The 23699-nt window shown below is 39.0% G+C and overlaps 1 protein-coding gene across 1 annotated transcript in view; it reads right to left on the bottom strand.

The window, feature by feature from the left end:
- LOC135574256 (zinc finger protein 85-like) overlaps nt 1–15350 on the bottom strand; it is a 38166-nt gene extending 22816 nt beyond the window's left edge. Inside the window, exon 1 of the mRNA XM_065025227.1 lies at nt 14661–15350. Within this exon, the coding sequence (XP_064881299.1) occupies nt 14661–14826 (166 nt within the window). The 5' untranslated portion in view covers nt 14827–15350. The remainder of the gene's footprint in view (nt 1–14660) is intronic.
- Nucleotides 15351–23699: the final 8349 nt, after the last annotated feature.

Raw genomic sequence — 23699 nt, 5'->3', positions numbered from 1 at the left:
GCATATTACAGTAGTCAGAAGCATTTGGATAAGTTAGCGTAGCGTATTACAGTAGTCAGAAGCATTTGGATAAGTTAACGTAGCGTATTACAGTAGTTAGAAGCATTTGGATAAGTTAACGTAGCGTATTACAGTAGTCAGAAGCATTTGGATAAGTTAACGTAGTGTATTACAGTAGTCAGAAGTATTTGGATAAGTTAACGTAGCGTAGTGTATTACAGTAGTCAGAAGCATTTGGATAAGTTAACGTAGTGTATTACAGTAGTCAGAAGCATTTGGATAAGTTAGCGTAGCGTATTACAGTAGTCAGAAGCATTTGGATAAGTTAACGTAGCATATTACAGTAGTCAGAAGCATTTGGATAAGTTAACGTAGCGTATTACAGTAGTTAGAAGCATTTGGATAAGTTAACGTAGCGTATTACAGTAGTCAGAAGCATTTGGATAAGTTAACGTCATTACAGTAGTCAGAAGTATTTGGATAAGTTAACGTAGCGTAGTGTATTACAGTAGTCAGAAGCATTTGGATAAGTTAACGTAGTGTATTACAGTAGTCAGAAGCATTTGGATAAGTTAGCGTAGCGTATTACAGTAGTCAGAAGCATTTGGATAAGTTAACGTAGCATATTACAGTAGTCAGAAGCATTTGGATAAGTTAACGTAGCGTAATACAGTAGTCAGAAGCATTTGGATAAGTTAACGTAGCGTATTACAGTAGTTAGAAGCATTTGGATAAGTTAACGTGGCGTATTACAGTAGTCAGAAGCATTTGGATAAGTTAACGTGGCGTAGTGTATTACAGTAGTCAGAAGCATTTGGATAAGTTAGCGTAGCGTATTACAGTAGTCAAAGCATTTGGATAAGTTAACGTTAGTGTATTACAGTAGTCAGAAGCATTTGGATAAGTTAACGTGCGTATTACAGTAGTCAGAAGCATTTGGATAAGTTAACGTGGCGTAATACAGTAGTCAGAAGCATTTGGATAAGTTAACGTAGCGTATTACAGTAGTTAGAAGCATTTGGATAAGTTAACGTAGCGTATTACAGTAGTCAGAAGCATTTGGATAAGTTAACGTAGCGTAGTGTATTACAGTAGTCAGAAGCATTTGGATAAGTTAACGTAGTGTATTACAGTAGTCAGAAGCATTTGGATAAGTTAACGTAGCGTATTACAGTAGTCAGAAGCATTTGGATAAGTTAACGTAGCGTATTACAGTAGTCAGAAGCATTTGGATAAGTTAGCGTAGCGTATTACAGTAGTCAGAAGCATTTGGATAAGTTAACGTGCGTATTACAGTAGTTAGAAGCATTTGGATAAGTTAACGTGGCGTATTACAGTAGTCAGAAGCATTTGGATAAGTTAACGTGGCGTATTACAGTAGTCAGAAGCATTTGGATAAGTTAACGTAGCGTAGTGTATTACAGTAGTCAGAAGCATTTGGATAAGTTAGCGTGCGTATTACAGTAGTCAGAAGCATTTGGATAAGTTAACGTTAGCGTATTACAGTAGTTAGAAGCATTTGGATAAGTTAACGTAGCGTATTACAGTAGTCAGAAGCATTTGGATAAGTTAACGTAGCGTATTACAGTAGTTAGAAGCATTTGGATAAGTTAACGTAGCGTATTACAGTAGTCAGAAGCATTTGGATAAGTTAACGTAGCGTAGTGTATTACAGTAGTCAGAAGCATTTGGATAAGTTAGCGTAGCGTATTACAGTAGTCAGAAGCATTTGGATAAGTTAACGTAGTGTATTACAGTAGTCAGAAGCATTTGGATAAGTTAACGTAGCGTATTACAGTAGTCAGAAGCATTTGGATAAGTTAACGTAGCGTATTACAGTAGTCAGAAGCATTTGGATAAGTTAGCGTAGCGTATTACAGTAGTCAGAAGCATTTGGATAAGTTAACGTAGCGTATTACAGTAGTCAGAAGCATTTGGATAAGTTAACGTGGCGTATTACAGTAGTCAGAAGCATTTGGATAAGTTAACGTAGCGTATTACAGTAGTCAGAAGCATTTGGATAAGTTAACGTAGCGTATTACAGTAGTCAGAAGCATTTGGATAAGTTAACGTAGCGTATTACAGTAGTCAGAAGCATTTGGATAAGTTAACGTAGCGTATTACAGTAGTCAGAAGCATTTGGATAAGTTAACGTAGCGTATTACAGTAGTCAGAAGCATTTGGATAAGTTAACGTAGCGTAGTGTATTACAGTAGTCAGAAGCATTTGGATAAGTTAACGTAGCGTATTACAGTAGTCAGAAGCATTTGGATAAGTTAACGTAGTGTATTACAGTAGTCAGAAGCATTTGGATAAGTTAACGTAGCGTATTACAGTAGTCAGAAGCATTTGGATAAGTTAACGTAGCGTAGTGTATTACAGTAGTCAGAAGCATTTGGATAAGTTAGCGTAGCGTATTACAGTAGTCAGAAGCATTTGGATAAGTTAACGTAGTGTATTACAGTAGTCAGAAGCATTTGGATAAGTTAACGTAGCGTAGTGTATTACAGTAGTCAGAAGCATTTGGATAAGTTAACGTAGCGTAGTGTATTACAGTAGTCAGAAGCATTTGGATAAGTTAACGTAGCGTAGTGTATTACAGTAGTCAGAAGCATTTGGATAAGTTAACGTAGCGTATTACAGTAGTCAGAAGCATTTGGATAAGTTAACGTAGCGTATTACAGTAGTCAGAAGCATTTGGATAAGTTAACGTAGCGTATTACAGTAGTTAGAAGCATTTGGATAAGTTAACGTAGCGTATTACAGTAGTCAGAAGCATTTGGATAAGTTAACGTAGCGTAGTGTATTACAGTAGTCAGAAGCATTTGGATAAGTTAACGTAGCGTATTACAGTAGTCAGAAGCATTTGGATAAGTTAACGTAGTGTATTACAGTAGTCAGAAGCATTTGGATAAGTTAACGTAGTGTATTACAGTAGTCAGAAGTATTTGGATAAGTTAACGTAGTGTATTACAGTAGTCAGAAGTATTTGGATAAGTTAGCGTAGCGTAGTGTATTACAGTAGTCAGAAGCATTTGGATAAGTTAGCGTAGCGTATTACAGTAGTCAGAAGCATTTGGATAAGTTAACGTAGTGTATTACAGTAGTCAGAAGCATTTGGATAAGTTAACGTAGCGTAGTGTATTACAGTAGTCAGAAGCATTTGGATAAGTTAACGTAGCGTAGTGTATTACAGTAGTCAGAAGCATTTGGATAAGTTAACGTAGCGTAGTGTATTACAGTAGTCAGAAGCATTTGGATAAGTTAACGTAGCGTATTACAGTAGTCAGAAGCATTTGGATAAGTTAACGTAGCGTATTACAGTAGTCAGAAGCATTTGGATAAGTTAACGTAGCGTATTACAGTAGTTAGAAGCATTTGGATAAGTTAACGTAGCGTATTACAGTAGTCAGAAGCATTTGGATAAGTTAACGTAGCGTAGTGTATTACAGTAGTCAGAAGCATTTGGATAAGTTAACGTAGTGTATTACAGTAGTCAGAAGCATTTGGATAAGTTAACGTAGCGTAGTGTATTACAGTAGTCAGAAGCATTTGGATAAGTTAACGTAGTGTATTACAGTAGTCAGAAGCATTTGGATAAGTTAACGTAGTGTATTACAGTAGTCAGAAGTATTTGGATAAGTTAACGTAGCGTAGTGTATTACAGTAGTCAGAAGCATTTGGATAAGTTAACGTAGTGTATTACAGTAGTCAGAAGCATTTGGATAAGTTAACGTAGTGTATTACAGTAGTCAGAAGCATTTGGATAAGTTAACGTAGTGTATTACAGTAGTCAGAAGCATTTGGATAAGTTAACGTAGTGTATTACAGTAGGCAGCGCATTTGGATAAGTTAATGTAGCGTATTACAGTAGTCAGAAGCATTTTGATAAGTTAACGTAGCGTAGCGTATTACAGTAGTCAGAAGCATTTGGATAAGTTAACGTAGCGTATTACAGTAGGCAGAAGCATTTGGATAAGTTAACGTAGTGTATTACAGTAGTCAGACGCATTTGGATAAGTTAACGTAGCGTAGTGTATTACAGTAGTCAGAAGCATTTGGATAAGTTAACGTAGCGTATTACAGTAGTTAGAACCATTTGGATAAGTTAACGTAGCGTATTACAGTAGTCAGAAGCATTTGGATAAGTTAACGTAGCGTATTACAGTAGTTAGAAGCATTTGGATAAGTTAACGTAGCGTATTACAGTAGTCAGAAGCATTTGGATAAGTTAACATAGCGTATTACAGTAGTCAGAAGCATTTGGATAAGTTAACGTAGTGTATTACAGTAGTACCCCAGGTCATCTTAGGTTTCATTACATACAGTCGAGAAGAACTACTGAATATAAGATCAGCGTCAACTCACCATCAGTACGACCAAGAATATGTTTTCCGCGACGCGGATCCTGTGTTCTGCCTTACAAACAGGACAACGGAATGGATCGCATGCAGCGACCCAAGAAAACGACTCCGAAAAAGAGGGAAACGTAGCGGTCTTCTGGTCAGACTCCGGACAAGGGCACATCGCGCACCACTCCCCAGCATTCTTCTTGCCAATGTCCAGTCTCTTGACAACAAGGTTGATGAAATCCGAGCAAGGGTAGCATTCCAGAGGACATCAGAGACTGCAATGTTCTCTGCTTCACGGAAACATGGCTTACTGGGAAGACGCTATCCGATGCGGTGCAGCCAACGGGTTTCTCCACGCATCGCGCCGACAGAAACAAACATCTTTCTGGTAAGAAGAGCGGCGGGGGCGTATGCCTCATGACTAACGAGACATGGTGTGATGAAGGAAACATACAGGAACTCAAATCCTTCTGTTCACCTGATTTAGAATTCCTCACAATCAAATGTAGACCGCATTATCTTCCAAGAGAATTCTCTTCGATTATAATCACAGCCGTATATATCCCCCAAGCAGACACATCGATGGCTCTGAACGAACTTTATTTAACTCTTTGCAAACTGGAAACCATTTATCCGGAGGCGGCATTCATTGTAGCTGGGGATTTTAACAAAGCTAATCTGAAAACAAGACTCCCTAAATTTTATCAGCATATCGATTGCGCAACCAGGGGTGGTAAAACCTTGGATCATTGTTACTCTAACTTCCGCGACGCATATAAGGCCCTGCCCCGCCCCCCTTTCGGAAAAGCTGATCACGACTCCATTTTGTTGATCCCTGCCTACAGGCAGAAACTTAAACAAGAGGCTCCCACGCTGAGGTCTGTCCAACGCTGGTCAGACCAAGCTGACTCCACACTCCAAGACTGCTTCCATCACGTGGACTGGGACATGTTTCGTATTGCGTCAGATGAAAATATTGACGAATACGCTGATTCGGTGTGCGAGTTCATTAGAACGTGCGTCGAAGATGTCGTTCCCATAGCAACGATAAAAACATTCCCAAACCTAAACCGTGGATTGATGGCAGCATTCGCGTGAAACTGAAAGCACGAACCACTGCTTTTAATCAGGGCAAGGTGTCTGGTAACATGTCCGAATATAAACAATGCAGCTATTCCCTCCGCAAGGCTATTAAACAAGCTAAGCGTCAGTACAGAGACAAAGTGGAATCTCAATTCAATGGCTCAGACACAAGAGGCATGTGGCAGGGTCTACAGTCAATCACGGACTACAAGAAGAAACCCAGCCCAGTCACGGACCAGGATGTCTTGCTCCCAGGCAGACTAAATAACTTTTTGCCCGCTTTGAGGACAATACAGTGCCACTGACACGGCCTGCAACGAAAACATGCGGTCTCTCCTTCACTGCAGCCGAGGTGAGTAAGACATTTAAACGTGTTAACCCTCGCAAGGCTGCAGGCCCAGGCGGCATCCCCAGCCGCGCCCTCAGAGCATGCGCAGACCAGCTGGCCGGTGTGTTTACGGACATATTCAATCAATCCCTATACCAGTCTGCTGTTCCCACATGCTTCAAGAGGGCCACCATTGTTCCTGTTCCCAAGAAAGCTAAGGTAACTGAGCTAAACGACTACCGCCCGTAGCACTCACTTCCGTCATCATGAAGTGCTTTGAGAGACTAGTCAAGGACCATATCACCTCCACCCTACCTGACACCCTAGACCCACTCCAATTTGCTTACCGCCCAAATAGGTCCACAGACGATGCAATCTCAACCACACTGCACACTGCCCTAACCCACCTGGACAAGAGGAATACCTATGTGAGAATGCTGTTCATCGACTACAGCTCGGCATTCAACACCATAGTACCCTCCAAGCTCGTCATCAAGCTCGAGACCCTGGGTCTCGACCCCGCCCTGTGCAACTGGGTACTGGACTTCCTGACGGGCCGCCCCCAGGTGGTGAGGGTAGGCAACAACATCTCCTCCCCGCTGATCCTCAACACGGGGCCCCACAAGGGTGCGTTCTGAGCCCTCTCCTGTACTCCCTGTTCACCCACGACTGCGTGGCCACGCACGCCTCCAACTCAATCATCAAGTTTGCGGACGACACAACAGTGGTAGGCTTGATTACCAACAACGACGAGACGGCCTACAGGGAGGAGGTGAGGGCCCTCGGAGTGTGGTGTCAGGAAAATAACCTCACACTCAACGTCAACAAAACTAAGGAGATGATTGTGGACTTCAGGAAACAGCAGAGGGAACACCCCCTATCCACATCGATGGAACAGTAGTGGAGAGGGTAGCAAGCTTTAAGTTCCTCGGCATACACATCACAGACAAACTGAATTGGTCCACTCACACTGACAGCGTCGTGAAGAAGCGCAGCAGCGCCTCTTCAACCTCAGGAGGCTGAAGAAATTCGGCTTGTCACCAAAAGCACTCACAAACTTCTACAGATGCACAATCGAGAGCATCCTGGCGGGCTGTATCACCGCCTGGTACGGCAACTGCTCCGCCCTCAACCGTAAGGCTCTCCAGAGGGTAGTGAGGTCTGCACAACGCATCACCGGGGCAAACTACCTGCCCTCCAGGACACCTACACCACCCGATGTTACAGGAAGGCCATAAAGATCATCAAGGACATCAACCACCCGAACCACTGCCTGTTCACCCCGCTATCATCAGAAGGCGAGATCAGTACAGGTGCATCAAAGCTGGGACTGAGAGACTGAAAAACAGCTTCTATCTCAAGACTATCAGACTGTTAAACAGCCACCATTGAGTGGCTGCTGCCTACACACTGTCATTGACACTGACCCAACTCCAGCCACTTTAATAATGGGAATTGATGGGAAATGATGTAAATATATCACTAGCCACTTTAAACAATGCTACCTTATATAATGTTACTTACCCTACATTATTCATCTCATATGCATACGTATATACTGTACTCTACATCATCGACTGCATCCTTATGTAATACATGTATCACTAGCCACTTTAACTATGCCACTTTTTGTACATACTCATCTCATATGTATATACTGTACTCGATACCATCTACTGTTTGCTGCTCTGTACCATCACTCACTCATATATCCTTATGTACATATTCTTTATCCCCTTACACTGTGTATAAGACAGTAGTTTTAGAATTGTTAGTTAGATTACTTGTTGGTTATCACTGCATTGTCGGAACTAGAAGCACAAGCATTTCGCTACACTCGCATTAACATCTGCTAACCATGTGTATGTGACAAATAAAATTTGATTTGATTTGATTTGATTTAGTCAGAAGCATTTGGATAAGTTAACGTAGTGTATTACAGTAGGCAGACGCATTTGGATAAGTTAATGTAGCGTATTACAGTAGTCAGAAGCATTTTGATAAGTGAACGTAGCGTAGCGTATTACAGTAGTCAGAAGCATTTGGATAAGTTAACGTAGCGTAGTGTATTACAGTACTCAGAAGCATTTGGATAAGTTAACGTAGCGTATTACAGTAGTCAGAAGCATTTGGATAAGTTAACGTAGCGTATTACAGTAGTCAGAAGCATTTGGATAAGTTAACGTAGCGTATTACAGTAGTTAGAAGCATTTGGATAAGTTAACGTAGCGTATTACAGTAGTCAGAAGCATTTGGATAAGTTAACATAGCGTATTACAGTAGTCAGAAGCATTTGGATAAGTTAACGTAGCGTATTACAGTAGTCAGAAGCATTTGGATAAGTTAACGTAGCGTATTACAGTAGTCAGAAGCATTTGGATAAGTTAACGTAGCGTAGTGTATTACAGTAGTCAGAAGCATTTGGATAAGTTAACGTAGCGTATTACAGTAGTCAGCAGCATTTGGATAAGTTAACGTAGCATATTACAGTAGTCAGAAGCATTTGGATAAGTTAACGTAGCGTAATACAGTAGTCAGAAGCATTTGGATAAGTTAACGTAGCGTATTACAGTAGTCAGAAGCATTTGGATAAGTTAACGTAGCGTATTACAGTAGTCAGAAGCATTTGGATAAGTTAACGTAGCGTAATACAGTAGTCAGAAGCATTTGGATAAGTTAACGTAGCGTAGCCTATTACAGTAGTCAGAAGCATTTGGATAAGTTAACGTAGCGTAGTGTATTACAGTAGTCAGAAGCATTTGGATAAGTTAACGTAGTGTATTACAGTAGTCAGAAGCATTTGGATAAGTTAACGTAGCATATTACAGTAGTCAGAAGCATTTGGATAAGTTAGCGTAGCGTATTACAGTAGTCAGAAGCATTTGGATAAGTTAACGTAGCGTATTACAGTAGTCAGAAGCATTTGGATAAGTTAACGTAGCGTAGTGTATTACAGTAGTCAGAAGCATTTGGATAAGTTAACGTAGCGTAGTGTATTACAGTAGTCAGAAGCATTTGGATAAGTTAACGTAGCGTATTACAGTAGTCAGCAGCATTTGGATAAGTTAACGTAGCGTATTACAGTAGTCAGAAGCATTTGGATAAGTTAACGTAGCCTATTACAGTAGTCAGAAGCATTTGGATAAGTTAACGTAGCGTAATACAGTAGTCAGAAGCATTTGGATAAGTTAACGTAGCGTATTACAGTAGTCAGAAGCATTTGGATAAGTTAACGTAGCGTATTACAGTAGTCAGAAGCATTTGGATAAGTTAACGTAGCGTAGTGTATTACAGTAGTCAGAAGCATTTGGATAAGTTAGCGTAGCGTATTACAGTAGTCAGAAGCATTTGGATAAGTTAGCGTAGCGTATTACAGTAGTCAGAAGCATTTGGATAAGTTAACGTAGCGTATTACAGTAGTCAGAAGCATTTGGATAAGTTAACGTAGCGTATTACAGTAGTCAGAAGCATTTGGATAAGTTAACGTAGCGTATTACAGTAGTCAGAAGCATTTGGATAAGTTAATGTAGCGTATTACAGTAGTCAGAAGCATTTGGATAAGTTAACGTAGCGTATTACAGTAGTCAGAAGCATTTGGATAAGTTAACGTAGCGTAGTGTATTACAGTAGTCAGAAGCATTTGGATAAGTTAACGTAGCGTAGTGTATTACAGTAGTCAGAAGCATTTGGATAAGTTAACGTAGCGTAGTGTATTACAGTAGTCAGAAGCATTTGGATAAGTTAACGTAGCGTAGTGTATTACAGTAGTCAGAAGCATTTGGATAAGTTAACGTAGCGTATTACAGTAGTCAGAAGCATTTGGATAAGTTAACGTAGCGTATTACAGTAGTTAGAAGCATTTGGATAAGTTAACGTAGCGTATTACAGTAGTCAGAAGCATTTGGATAAGTTAACGTAGCGTAGTGTATTACAGTAGTCAGAAGCATTTGGATAAGTTAACGTAGCGTAGTGTATTACAGTAGTCAGAAGCATTTGGATAAGTTAACGTAGTGTATTACAGTAGTCAGAAGCATTTGGATAAGTTAACGTAGCATATTACAGTAGTCAGAAGCATTTGGATAAGTTAGCGTAGCGTATTACAGTAGTCAGAAGCATTTGGATAAGTTAACGTAGCGTATTACAGTAGTTAGAAGCATTTGGATAAGTTAACGTAAGTTATTACAGTAGTCAGAAGCATTTGGATAAGTTAACGTAGTGTATTACAGTAGTCAGAAGCATTTGGATAAGTTAACGTAGCGTAGTGTATTACAGTAGTCAGAAGCATTTGGATAAGTTAACGTAGTGTATTACAGTAGTCAGAAGCATTTGGATAAGTTAACGTAGCGTATTACAGTAGTCAGAAGCATTTGGATAAGTTAACGTAGCATATTACAGTAGTCAGAAGCATTTGGATAAGTTAACGTAGCGTATTACAGTAGTTAGAAGCATTTGGATAAGTTAACGTAGCGTATTACAGTAGTCAGAAGCATTTGGATAAGTTAACGTAGTGTATTACAGTAGTCAGAAGTATTTGGATAAGTTAACGTAGCGTAGTGTATTACAGTAGTCAGAAGCATTTGGATAAGTTAACGTAGTGTATTACAGTAGTCAGAAGCATTTGGATAAGTTAGCGTAGCGTATTACAGTAGTCAGAAGCATTTGGATAAGTTAACGTAGCATATTACAGTAGTCAGAAGCATTTGGATAAGTTAACGTAGCGTAATACAGTAGTCAGAAGCATTTGGATAAGTTAACGTAGCGTATTACAGTAGTTAGAAGCATTTGGATAAGTTAACGTAGCGTATTACAGTAGTCAGAAGCATTTGGATAAGTTAACGTAGCGTAGTGTATTACAGTAGTCAGAAGCATTTGGATAAGTTAACGTAGCGTATTACAGTAGTCAGAAGCATTTGGATAAGTTAACGTAGTGTATTACAGTAGTCAGAAGCATTTGGATAAGTTAACGTAGCGTATTACAGTAGTCAGAAGCATTTGGATAAGTTAACGTAGCGTAATACAGTAGTCAGAAGCATTTGGATAAGTTAACGTAGCGTATTACAGTAGTTAGAAGCATTTGGATAAGTTAACGTAGCGTATTACAGTAGTCAGAAGCATTTGGATAAGTTAACGTAGCGTAGTGTATTACAGTAGTCAGAAGCATTTGGATAAGTTAACGTAGTGTATTACAGTAGTCAGAAGCATTTGGATAAGTTAACGTAGCGTATTACAGTAGTCAGAAGCATTTGGATAAGTTAACGTAGCGTATTACAGTAGTCAGAAGCATTTGGATAAGTTAGCGTAGCGTATTACAGTAGTCAGAAGCATTTGGATAAGTTAACGTAGCGTATTACAGTAGTTAGAAGCATTTGGATAAGTTAACGTAGCGTATTACAGTAGTCAGAAGCATTTGGATAAGTTAACGTAGCGTATTACAGTAGTCAGAAGCATTTGGATAAGTTAACGTAGCGTATTACAGTAGTCAGAAGCATTTGGATAAGTTAGCGTAGCGTATTACAGTAGTCAGAAGCATTTGGATAAGTTAACGTAGCGTATTACAGTAGTCAGAAGCATTTGGATAAGTTAACGTAGCGTATTACAGTAGTCAGAAGCATTTGGATAAGTTAACGTAGCGTATTACAGTAGTTAGAAGCATTTGGATAAGTTAACGTAGCGTATTACAGTAGTCAGAAGCATTTGGATAAGTTAACGTAGCGTAGTGTATTACAGTAGTCAGAAGCATTTGGATAAGTTAGCGTAGCGTATTACAGTAGTCAGAAGCATTTGGATAAGTTAACGTAGTGTATTACAGTAGTCAGAAGCATTTGGATAAGTTAACGTAGCGTATTACAGTAGTCAGAAGCATTTGGATAAGTTAACGTAGCGTATTACAGTAGTCAGAAGCATTTGGATAAGTTAGCGTAGCGTATTACAGTAGTCAGAAGCATTTGGATAAGTTAACGTAGCGTATTACAGTAGTCAGAAGCATTTGGATAAGTTAACGTAGCGTATTACAGTAGTCAGAAGCATTTGGATAAGTTAACGTAGCGTATTACAGTAGTCAGAAGCATTTGGATAAGTTAACGTAGCGTATTACAGTAGTCAGAAGCATTTGGATAAGTTAACGTAGCGTATTACAGTAGTCAGAAGCATTTGGATAAGTTAACGTAGCGTATTACAGTAGTCAGAAGCATTTGGATAAGTTAACGTAGCGTATTACAGTAGTCAGAAGCATTTGGATAAGTTAACGTAGCGTAGTGTATTACAGTAGTCAGAAGCATTTGGATAAGTTAACGTAGCGTATTACAGTAGTCAGAAGCATTTGGATAAGTTAACGTAGTGTATTACAGTAGTCAGAAGCATTTGGATAAGTTAACGTAGCGTATTACAGTAGTCAGAAGCATTTGGATAAGTTAACGTAGCGTAGTGTATTACAGTAGTCAGAAGCATTTGGATAAGTTAGCGTAGCGTATTACAGTAGTCAGAAGCATTTGGATAAGTTAACGTAGTGTATTACAGTAGTCAGAAGCATTTGGATAAGTTAACGTAGCGTAGTGTATTACAGTAGTCAGAAGCATTTGGATAAGTTAACGTAGCGTATAAGTTAACGTGTATTACAGTAGTCAGAAGCATTTGGATAAGTTAACGTAGCGTAGTGTATTACAGTAGTCAGAAGCATTTGGATAAGTTAACGTAGCGTATTACAGTAGTCAGAAGCATTTGGATAAGTTAACGTAGCGTATTACAGTAGTCAGAAGCATTTGGATAAGTTAACGTAGCGTATTACAGTAGTTAGAAGCATTTGGATAAGTTAACGTAGCGTATTACAGTAGTCAGAAGCATTTGGATAAGTTAACGTAGCGTAGTGTATTACAGTAGTCAGAAGCATTTGGATAAGTTAACGTAGCGTATTACAGTAGTCAGAAGCATTTGGATAAGTTAACGTAGTGTATTACAGTAGTCAGAAGCATTTGGATAAGTTAACGTAGTGTATTACAGTAGTCAGAAGCATTTGGATAAGTTAACGTAGTGTATTACAGTAGTCAGAAGTATTTGGATAAGTTAGCGTAGCGTAGTGTATTACAGTAGTCAGAAGCATTTGGATAAGTTAGCGTAGCGTATTACAGTAGTCAGAAGCATTTGGATAAGTTAACGTAGTGTATTACAGTAGTCAGAAGCATTTGGATAAGTTAACGTAGCGTAGTGTATTACAGTAGTCAGAAGCATTTGGATAAGTTAACGTAGCGTAGTGTATTACAGTAGTCAGAAGCATTTGGATAAGTTAACGTAGCGTAGTGTATTACAGTAGTCAGAAGCATTTGGATAAGTTAACGTAGCGTATTACAGTAGTCAGAAGCATTTGGATAAGTTAACGTAGCGTATTACAGTAGTCAGAAGCATTTGGATAAGTTAACGTAGCGTATTACAGTAGTTAGAAGCATTTGGATAAGTTAACGTAGCGTATTACAGTAGTCAGAAGCATTTGGATAAGTTAACGTAGCGTAGTGTATTACAGTAGTCAGAAGCATTTGGATAAGTTAACGTAGCGTATTACAGTAGTCAGAAGCATTTGGATAAGTTAACGTAGCGTAGTGTATTACAGTAGTCAGAAGCATTTGGATAAGTTAACGTAGTGTATTACAGTAGTCAGAAGCATTTGGATAAGTTAACGTAGTGTATTACAGTAGTCAGAAGTATTTGGATAAGTTAACGTAGCGTAGTGTATTACAGTAGTCAGAAGCATTTGGATAAGTTAACGTAGTGTATTACAGTAGTCAGAAGCATTTGGATAAGTTAACGTAGTGTATTACAGTAGTCAGAAGCATTTGGATAAGTTAACGTAGTGTATTACAGTAGTCAGAAGCATTTGGATAAGTTAACGTAGCGTATTACAGTAGTCAGAAGCATTTGGATAAGTTAACGTAGCGTATTACAGTAGTCAGAAGCATTTGGATAAGTTAACGTAGCGTATTACAGTAGTCAGAAGCATTTGGATAAGTTAGCGTAGCGTATTACAGTAGTCAGAAGCATTTGGATAAGTTAACGTAGTGTATTACAGTAGTCAGAAGCATTTGGATAAGTTAACGTAGCGTATTACAGTAGTCAGAAGCATTTGGATAAATTAACGTAGTGTATTACAGTAGTCAGAAGTGTCGTATTTGATCCCATATTCATTACACACATGAAGCTTGTGAAACCACAAACTGGTTGAATGCAGTTGCAGTTTGTTTTGGTTGTGTTGTGGGTTTTGTCCAATAGGAAGTGAATGGTGAATAATGTGTTTGTGTTGGTTGTGGGTTTTGTCCAATAGGAAGTGAATGGTGAATAATGTGTTTGTGTTGGTTGTGGGTTTTGTCCAATAGGAAGTGAATGGTGAATAATGTGTTTGTGTTGGTTGTGGGTTTTGTCCAATAGGAAGTGAATGGTGAATAATGTGTTGTATAAGTTTGGAGTCCCTTTTATTGTAGATACAATAGAATCTGTTTCTGGATAATAATGAATGAATCTTCAATGAGAAAGTTCAAAGAAACAAAGATCATCATCACATCCCTCCAAAATGCCTCCCCTGTTATTGGTCAGGAGGGGAGTTGTGATCTGTATTCCTGATTTTGCAGGATATTATCTTCATTATTCGTGATTATCCACAATCATAGTATCATCCACATGAATGTAGTCGTGTTCAGAAACATATTATATTCTTATTTACAATAAGAAATGGACTCCAAAAGTACAATGCATTACACTTGAAACGTTAGTCATTTAGCAGACGCTCTTATCTCCAGCAATTACAGGAGACATGAGGGTTATAAAGTGCTCAAACACACATGGACAGATTTTTCACCTAATGTGGAAATATGGAAGGGTTCTGAATACTTTCCGAATGCACTGTACAGACGTACCTGTTCTACATAGTTTAACCTCCGGTTTGATCCGCAGCAGTCTCCGTAGCCGATCATTCTCCTCCTGGTATTTCACTACCGTTTTCTCAACTTCTCCGAAAATCTCTACAGCAGCCGCAGTTAAGCGCTCATTTAAAAACACACGAAACGACTGTTGTTTAGACATTTTAAGTTGACTGGTAGCTAGTTAGCTATTCAACTGGTAGCTAGTTAGCTATTCAACTGGTAGCTAGTTAGCTATTCAACTGGTAGCTTCTTCCACAAAGAAAGAACGTTGTTCACAAGAAAGAAAAGTCCACTCGCGAGCTCACTTCCGCCTGTATCAGCGGGTGGCAAGCCAAAAACCACAGCGCCTCTATGTGGAGGAAGAGTTAACTACAAGGTACAGACTTAAAAAAGAAATAAAAACATTATTTAACTAGGCAACTCAGTATAGAACAAATTATTATTTACACTGACGGCATCCTGGGGAAGAGTGGGTTAATTGGCTTGTTCAGAATTACTTCAGCCTCCCCTGGTTTCTCAGCAGCAGCTGTAAGCAGTGGTCGTGTCAGTGGTGGTTTTGTGGCAAACTAAGACCGTCACCAAAACAAAGATGTTTCTGCAAAATGATTTGATGAATGCTCCACACCACTCTCTCACTTGATTAGCTTACCTAGTTATTTACAGATTCTCATTTTGCTCTTTTGTAGCTTTGTCAACTATGTGGTTAAATATATACATATACATATATATATATATATATATACATACATACATACATACATACCCAGCTGATGTCCCTGTTGGTGCCTGTGTAACGGATGTGAAACGCTAGCTTAGTTAGCTGGTGGTGCGCGCTAAATAGCGTTTCAATCAGTGACGTCACTTGCTCTGAGACCTTGAAGTAGTAGTTCCCCTTGCTCTGCAAGGGCCGCGGTTTTTGTGGAGCGATGGGTATAACGATGCTTCGTGGGTGTCAGTTGTTGATGTGTGCAGAGGGTCCCTGGTTCGCGCCCGGATCGGGGCGAGGGTACAGACTAAAGTTATACTATACCTGCAGCTATGTTGATGTCCCAGCTGATGTCCCTGTTTAACTTTTGACAGTTACAGCTGATTTCGGGATTGTATGTTGATTTGCTCTCCCTAAATATTTGTCATCTGATGTATTCGATTCAGTCTCTGAATTGTTTAATCCATTTTTTTTTTAAATCCTGAATTAGCTTAGTGCGCATGTGCGCCCAGCTATATCCTGTCCCAAGGTTGTTTTTCCTGGTTTTCCCTGGCTAAACTAGCTGGCTAGCTGAACTATGCTTATTTTCATCCTCATTGCCAAACTTCATAAATAGTTTGCTAGTTTTACAATGAGACATTCGCTGTAAAGAAACTTGAAAATTATTAATTGTTTTGAATAGTCATGACTAATAGCAATGTCATAAAAGACAACGGTGGCAAAGGATATCATTGCCACTTAGCGTGGGTCCAAGTTCAGTTTTGAGATCCAGGTGTCATTGGACGTTTCTGACAGGTCTTGGAACTGTTACAACGGGCAGCTTGACTTGTTGGGATATGTATTGATTTTGCCACCACAGCCAGATATGTACATCGTCTTATACCCTTATACCTTTTTAAACTGACTTTCATATTTGTTGGTTGAATCTGACTTTATTAATACAACGAGCTGACTTCCTGCTAATTTTCTTGTCGATGAAACATATACAGTTTTCCATTACCAAAATGTAAATATGTTATGAAGAGAATGGACTAAGTTTGGTAGACTTTACCTTTATTTTTACCCGTTAAAAAAATCTGTTGTTTAGAAGGCGTGAATGGGCGAATTGAGGTATTACACACACGAACTTCAGAGTAGGCGTTCCCAATAGGAAATATGCAAATAATGCTATAACGCACCAATAGGATCTCACTAGCTCGTGGTTGTTCTTCCCACTATGATTAATTTCCTCATATTGGAAATGACTGGAAACGTCTGTGGTCACAGATAGATGAGACAGATATTGCACTGGATGTATAAATGTGAGACATCCGGTTGGCGTTTCCTCTCACTACCAAATATGTAGTGAGAGGAAGCCCAGTGGACGACAGTGGGAGAAGATTCAGCTAGATGGATTTTGGCCGACATTCTGCACATTTTCTCATAAAAGGAACATTTGATCTCCGTACAGTTTTCCGTTTCCAAAACTAGAATCTACAACAAACAGAGTGCACTACGTTTGGTAGACTTTGACTTCCCCAATTGTTTGTAGAGATTACTTTGTTTAGGACGAGTGCACTAGATAGTGACCGTTTTCCTAATGAACGTTATGCTTATTCAGCAAGGCACAAATGGTCTTCATCCTCTTCTTCGCGGTAGCTAGCTTGTCCCAAGTAGATATCTAGCTGACTAGCTAATTCACAACAAAAAAAACGACTTAGCTTAATAATAAATAGCTAGAAAACTTGCAAAGAAATCGATTTCCCACTACTAGTACTCCTTCTTTGAATCAACTTTTTTTTTCACGATAAGAAACATATGTCATCAATAAAATACTTTGTTTATTGTAAAAATGGAGGAGAGGAAAATCCTTGTTCCAGCTTATAACAGACGTTGAAAGGTATGTAATAAATAACGAGAAGATGCATTTGGAGTAATTATTGCATGGTGAGGCACACGTCGTTGGCTGTGTAATCAGTAGTGTGCTGTATCCATGACTACCCATCGGATCAATCGCCAAAGCAATGATCACTGATAGATAAAAACATGCTAGCTACCGGTAATGAAACAAACCTATAGCCGGGTTTAACACAGTGTAACCCCAAATATGGTAGTGAGAGGAAACGCCAAGCGGATGTTTCACATTTATACATGCAGTGATATATCTATCTCATCTATCTGGTTAGTTTACCAATGTGCCCAGCCGTATTACATCCAAGACCATCCCAGGGTATGCTGCACAATCGATAGAAGCCATCATTTGTGACACTGGGTCATTGCAAAGTAATTTATCGAGTCGTAGAACACTATTAAGCCGTACCTCTTAAAATGATGGTAGATGTCTGTAAAACAGTGTATAGGCAACGACTTATGTTCTGTTGCCCTGTGATCAGATTAAGTAAGAATAACACAAACTATAGTCTACTATAATCATATGCATCTTCAGAAAATAGACAAAACTCAAAATGTTGTACATTTATTAAATGCCTGTTAACATGGTGAAAAACATAGAACATATGGAAACCATAAAGGTATTTGATCCCAACCTGGAAGAACATGGTGTATGCATCCCCCTCAACAGGAAAAGGGAACAAAAAAGAAAGACACACACACACCATGTGTAGCAATAGAGAGGAGCTTCAAAAGACCAATCAGGTTTAAGAGGGCAGCAACTGAAAATGTTTCACAGGATAAAGTCTGGGTCTTTATTGCAATGTTTCATAGGACAGGATAAAGTCTGGGTCTTTATTGTAATGTTTCATAGGACAGGATAAACTATAGGTCTGTATTCTGATGTTTCATAGGACAGGATAAAGTCTGGGTCTTTATTCTGATGTTTCATAGGACAGGATAATGTCTGGGTCTTTATTCTGATGTTTCACAGGATAAAGTCTGGGTCTTTATTGTAATGTTTCATAGGATAAAGTCTGGGTCTTTATTGTAATGTTTCATAGGATAAAGTCTGGGTCTTTATTGTGATGTTTCATAGGACAGTATAACGTCTGGGTCTTTATTGTAATGTTTCATAGGATAAAGTATGGGTCTTTATTGTGATGTTTCATAGGATAAAGTCTGGGTCTTTATTGTGATGTTTCATAGGATAAAGTCTGGGTCTTTATTGTGATGTTTCATAGGATAAAGTCTGGGTCTTTATTGTGATGTTTCATAGGATAAAGTCTGGGTCTTTATTGTAATGTTTCATAGGATAAAGTCTGTGTCTTTATTCTGATGTTTCATAGGATAAAGTCTGGGTCTTTATTGTGATGTTTCATAGGATAAAGTCTGGGTCTTTATTGTGATGTTTCATAGGACAGTATAACGTCTGGGTCTTTATTGTAATGTTTCATAGGATAAAGTCTGGGTCTTTATTGTAATGTTTCATAGGATAAAGTCTGGGTCTTTATTGTGATGTTTCATAGGATAAAGTCTGGGTCTTTATTGTGATGTTTCATAGGATAAAGTCTGGGTCTTTATTGTAATGTTTCATATGATAAAGTATGGGTCTTTATTGTGATGTTTCATAGGATAAAGTCTGGGTCTTTATTGTAATGTTTCATAGGATAAAGTCTGGGTCTTTATTCTGATGTTTCATAGGACAGGATAACGTCTGGGTCTTTATTGTGATGTTTCATAGGATAAAGTATGGGTCTTTATTGTGATGTTTCATAGGATAAAGTCTGGGTCTTTATTGTAATGTTTCATAGGATAAAGTCTGGGTCTGTATTCTGATGTTTCATAGGATAAAGTCTGTGTCTTTATTCTGATGTTTCATAGGATAAAGTCTGGGTCTATTTAAATGAACTGTAGAGTACTATTTAAAAAAACAATCAGGGTGAAAAACAGAGATAGAGGACATAACCATAAACTATTATCTACAAACTACAATATACCACCACAGATGTTATATCAACCACTACACTACTAAATGAACTATGAATCAGGAGACTATAAGCATAGCCCAACATCCAGCTGAATTAAATTTTAAAAAATCAGATTAATACTTACACACTTTTGTAATGACTCAGGAGGAAGACGTGGCTGAGAAACATCAGGCATAGGGACATCAGTCTGCAGAAGTCCTTTGAGGACCTGAAGAGAGTGGGTTACGCTGTGTGCGAGGAGCAGTTTATTCTGATTATTGACCATCTTTGTCAATAAAAATGCATTTCAGTCATGATACTTTTCTGGTAAAAATGTCTTTCGACAGGGTTCACGGAAGACACTGTCCTCCGAGGCAGCACCTACCAGAATACATTGCATGAATCCACCCCCTCAATCTGCAACAGATGAACGGCGTAGTACAAAAAGAAGACAACCACAAAGTTGGTAGCAACTAAAGATGCATCGTAGTTTTATATCAACAGGTTTGAAGTCTTGAATTGGCTATTTTTCGAAGGAGAGGCCAGGGAAGCAGATGTAGGAGTTTTAGGTGAGAAAGACAGAACAAGAGAGTGAAGGAGGGCTCCTCTCCTTCCTTCTACACCCAGCTCCAGCAGAGGAAGCAGCAGATGCTGAATTTAGTTCAAGGAGTCTGCAGGAGTTGGTCTGTCAGGTGACAGAGGTGGCAGGAGGCTTCCTCATGAGCAAACAGGAGGAGACTCAGGTGACAAAGGAAGCAGCATGTAAGCACAGGTGTCATGCAAGGAGGAGGCCATCATCCAATTGAAGGTCAATAGTATAATAATAATAATGCACACACAGTGATTGATTGCAGACACATTGAAACAAAAAATATCACAAAGTTAATCTCATACAGATGGTACTTTAATAAGAGAATACAGCTCCTGGAAAAGATGCTGTCAAAATCACACAAAAGAACAACAGGCAAATGCAAAGTGAGCATGTCGCGAGACTAAAAACCTCCAAAACCAAGTACGTCGGCATCTTATAGATTGGAATATCAAAAATGGAGGACATAATTGATAAAAAACCTTAGCAGTCTCTGGCATTGTGGAAGGACTAAGAGTCACCTTACTTAGATCAAGTGCCTTTGATTGTATCCTGGAAGGCCATGTCCAGCATGTCTACCCCCTAATAGAAAAAAATTAATGGCGAAAACTGCGTTACTATTATTATTTTCTTGAGCGGATGGTTGTGGGGGGTCGGGAACATAATTACAAATCATTTGTAGACTGTAAATTGATTGGAAAAGGCCCAAACAAATATCATTTTTGAATAAAATAATCATTCAAACCGTGCTTACATTTGTAACCAATCAGGTGTCTCTATTATTCATCGGAATGCAAGAATAGATTCTTAAATAACATTTTTTTAAATTAAATAACTTGAAGCTGATTTCCTGGTGTTTCTCGTCTTTTATGTACAACCATAAAATATATATATGAGGAAGTCACGCCCTGGCCATAGAGAGGCTTTTATTATCTATTTTGGTTAGGCCAGGGTGTGACTAGGGTGGGCATTCTATGTTCATTTCTCTATATTTTGTATTTCTTTGTTGTTTGGCCGGGTGTGGTTCTCAATCAGAGGCAGCTGTCTATCGTCTGTGATTGAGAACCATACTTAGGTAGCTTTTTCCCACATCGGTTTTGTGGGTAGTTAATTTTTGTTTAGTGTTTGTTTCATCTTTTAGAACTGTTTCGGTTTTGTTCCTTTTGTATTTAGTGTTCAGTTTCAAATAAATAATATGAACACGTACACGCTGCACCTTGGTCCTCACCTCCTTCCACCAACAGCTGTTACAGTGGGAAACAGTGCCTTGTCCTCACTGTCACTATGAAACGAATTCCAATGTCCGTCTGGTCATGGTTCTGTTCAAAACAAAACGATTGTAAAATAATTTTGGTTACAACACCTGGTTGTAGTAGCTCCTTTGAGGTGTAACGATATGCAGTTCTGTAGAGTACATTAATTCCTACAAACGCTGTTCGTCCGTGCTCATCCATTTTCTAGCTCTTCGAGTAAACTAATAACTTACGTCCTGTTCTCTCAGATGTGCGGTTCTGAATGATTAGTTAGCTAAACTAAGCTAGTTACTCTGCTATTTTTCGGACAAGTGCATAATCCGATTATTTGCGCTAGTGTAACGTTAGCTAGCCGATAAATATATAAGTCTATATATCAACCTAAACAACGTTACTATTTCTCTTCCCCATGTATTAAACAGTTAACGCCCACTACAACACGTTTTAATATCTCATTTATATAACGTGTATAAACATTAAAATATATATTTGTAACTTACTTTTCGATCTTGGTGGCATTATAAGTGTCAACAACGAAAAGTTACCTAAGGTTAGTTAATAAAAGTCTGTTCTCCAAATCTACATCTCAATTTGAATATGATGACGATGTATTTGATTGACGTCACTAAGCCATCTGACTGACATCTCTGATAGACCAATAAACGCGACTTTGAAAATCCATCTAAATAAAAATCAAATCAAATGTATTTATAAAGCCCTTCTTACATCAGCTGATATCTCAAAGTGCTGTACAGAAACCCAGCCTAAAACCCCAAACAGCAAGCAATGCAGGTGTAGAAGCACGGTGGCTAGGAAAAACTCCCTAGAAAGGCCAAAACCTAGGAAGAAACCTAGAGAGGAAAAAGGCTTTGTTGGGTGGCCAGTCCTCTTCTGGCTGTGCCGGGTGGAGATTATAACAGAACATGACCAAGATGTTCAAATGTTCATAAATGACCAGCATGGTCAAATAATAATAATCACAGGCAGAACAGTTGAAACTGGAGCAGCAGCACGGCCAGGTGGACTGGGGACAACAAGGAGTCATCATGTCAGGTAGTCCTGAGGCATGGTCCTAGGGCTCAGGTCCTCCGAGAGAGAGAAAGAGAGAATTAGAGAGAGCATACTTAAATTCACACAGGACACCGGATAGGACAAGTACTCCAGATATAACAAACTGACCCTAGCCCCCCGACACATAAACTACTGCAGCATAAATACTGGAGGCTGAGACAGGAGGGGTCAGGAGACACTGTGGCCCCATCCGAGGACACCCCCGGACAGGGCCAAACAGGAAGGATATAACCCCACCCACTTTGCCAAAGCACAGCCCCCACACCACTAGAGGGATATCTCGACACTTGATCCCACCTACTCGGCTCACTTGCCTCCCCATTGGAAACGACAGGATGTGATCTATTCAATTCAATTCTATCTTAGTAGAACATCTTTGCTGTGGTCTAACTTTACAACAATGGATCGTTACTAGTTACTAGTCTATTTCTACAATTTCTCTTCCTAAAATCTTATTTTAAACCTAACCCCACAGTTAAACGTATGCCTAACCTTTAAATTAGGACCAACATGCACATTGGAGTTTTCTTAGGTTTTTACGATATAGCCAATTCGTACTTTGTGGCTGTGGTAACTAGTGACAACCATTGTCTCCAATCTTACTTCCGTGTTCTAGTCAAGGAATTTTAGAAAAATCCTTTATTCTCGTGGGCTGAGTGCCCTGAACCGCACAACAGCGCCGCCAGCTGGATGGAGGTTTTCTGTGCAAGGCAGCCTACAGACCAGTAGCAAAGGGAAACGAAAACTACATAGACAAACAGTGAAGGATGATCTTGGAGAATCAATTCATCCTCAGGAGTCAACTGTTTATCATTATTCCATACAATATTAAATCAACATCATGAATGAGCAACATTAGGTGAAAATGAAATTTAAAAAAAAACTATTGGACAAATTCAAGATGTTTTCTGGGAAGTATATCTATTTTTATTATGTATCTATATATTTATATAATCAGGGGTTTTACTACAAGGTCCAGACCAGTAATAAGGGAATAGATAACTACATGAGGGGAAACAATTACAGCAGGAAATAGGGGGATCTAGGAGAATAATTTCTGGCATGAACTGAATTCATTTTTTTTGTCATTTTTAATTTATTTAACCTTTATTTAACTAGGCAAGTCAGTTTTAAGAACAAATTTCTTATTTACAATGACGGCCAAAACTAGATGACGCTGGGCCAATTGTGCACCACCCTATGTGACTCCCAATCACGGCCGGTTGTGATACAGCCTGGATTCAAATCAGGGTGTCTGTAGTGACGCCTCAAGCACAGAGATGCAGTGCCTTAGACCGCTGTGCCACTCAGGAGCCCAATAAAGGAAAATACATTGTAACACAGGTGACTCCTGATAACTGTCTTGGGACTGATGTGACAGTGTGCACTAAACTAGAAAATGCGGTTGTCAGGAGATTTTACAAAGAATGTTATTGAACTTGGGACTAGAAAAACACTATAGTTCCTTAAAAGAGAGTTTGCAACTTATCAGAAGTTGACTGTAAATCATTACTTCCCAAAAACATTCAAACACTATCATGAATGAGCAGCATTAGATGAAGATGGATGAGAAAT

The sequence above is a fragment of the Oncorhynchus nerka genome, linkage group LG12, assembly GCF_034236695.1.
Source record: "Oncorhynchus nerka isolate Pitt River linkage group LG12, Oner_Uvic_2.0, whole genome shotgun sequence".
NCBI classification, from domain to species: Eukaryota; Metazoa; Chordata; class Actinopteri; order Salmoniformes; family Salmonidae; genus Oncorhynchus; species Oncorhynchus nerka.
Note: the sequence above shows the minus strand (reverse complement) of the source record. Positions and strands in the feature narration are given on the sequence as shown.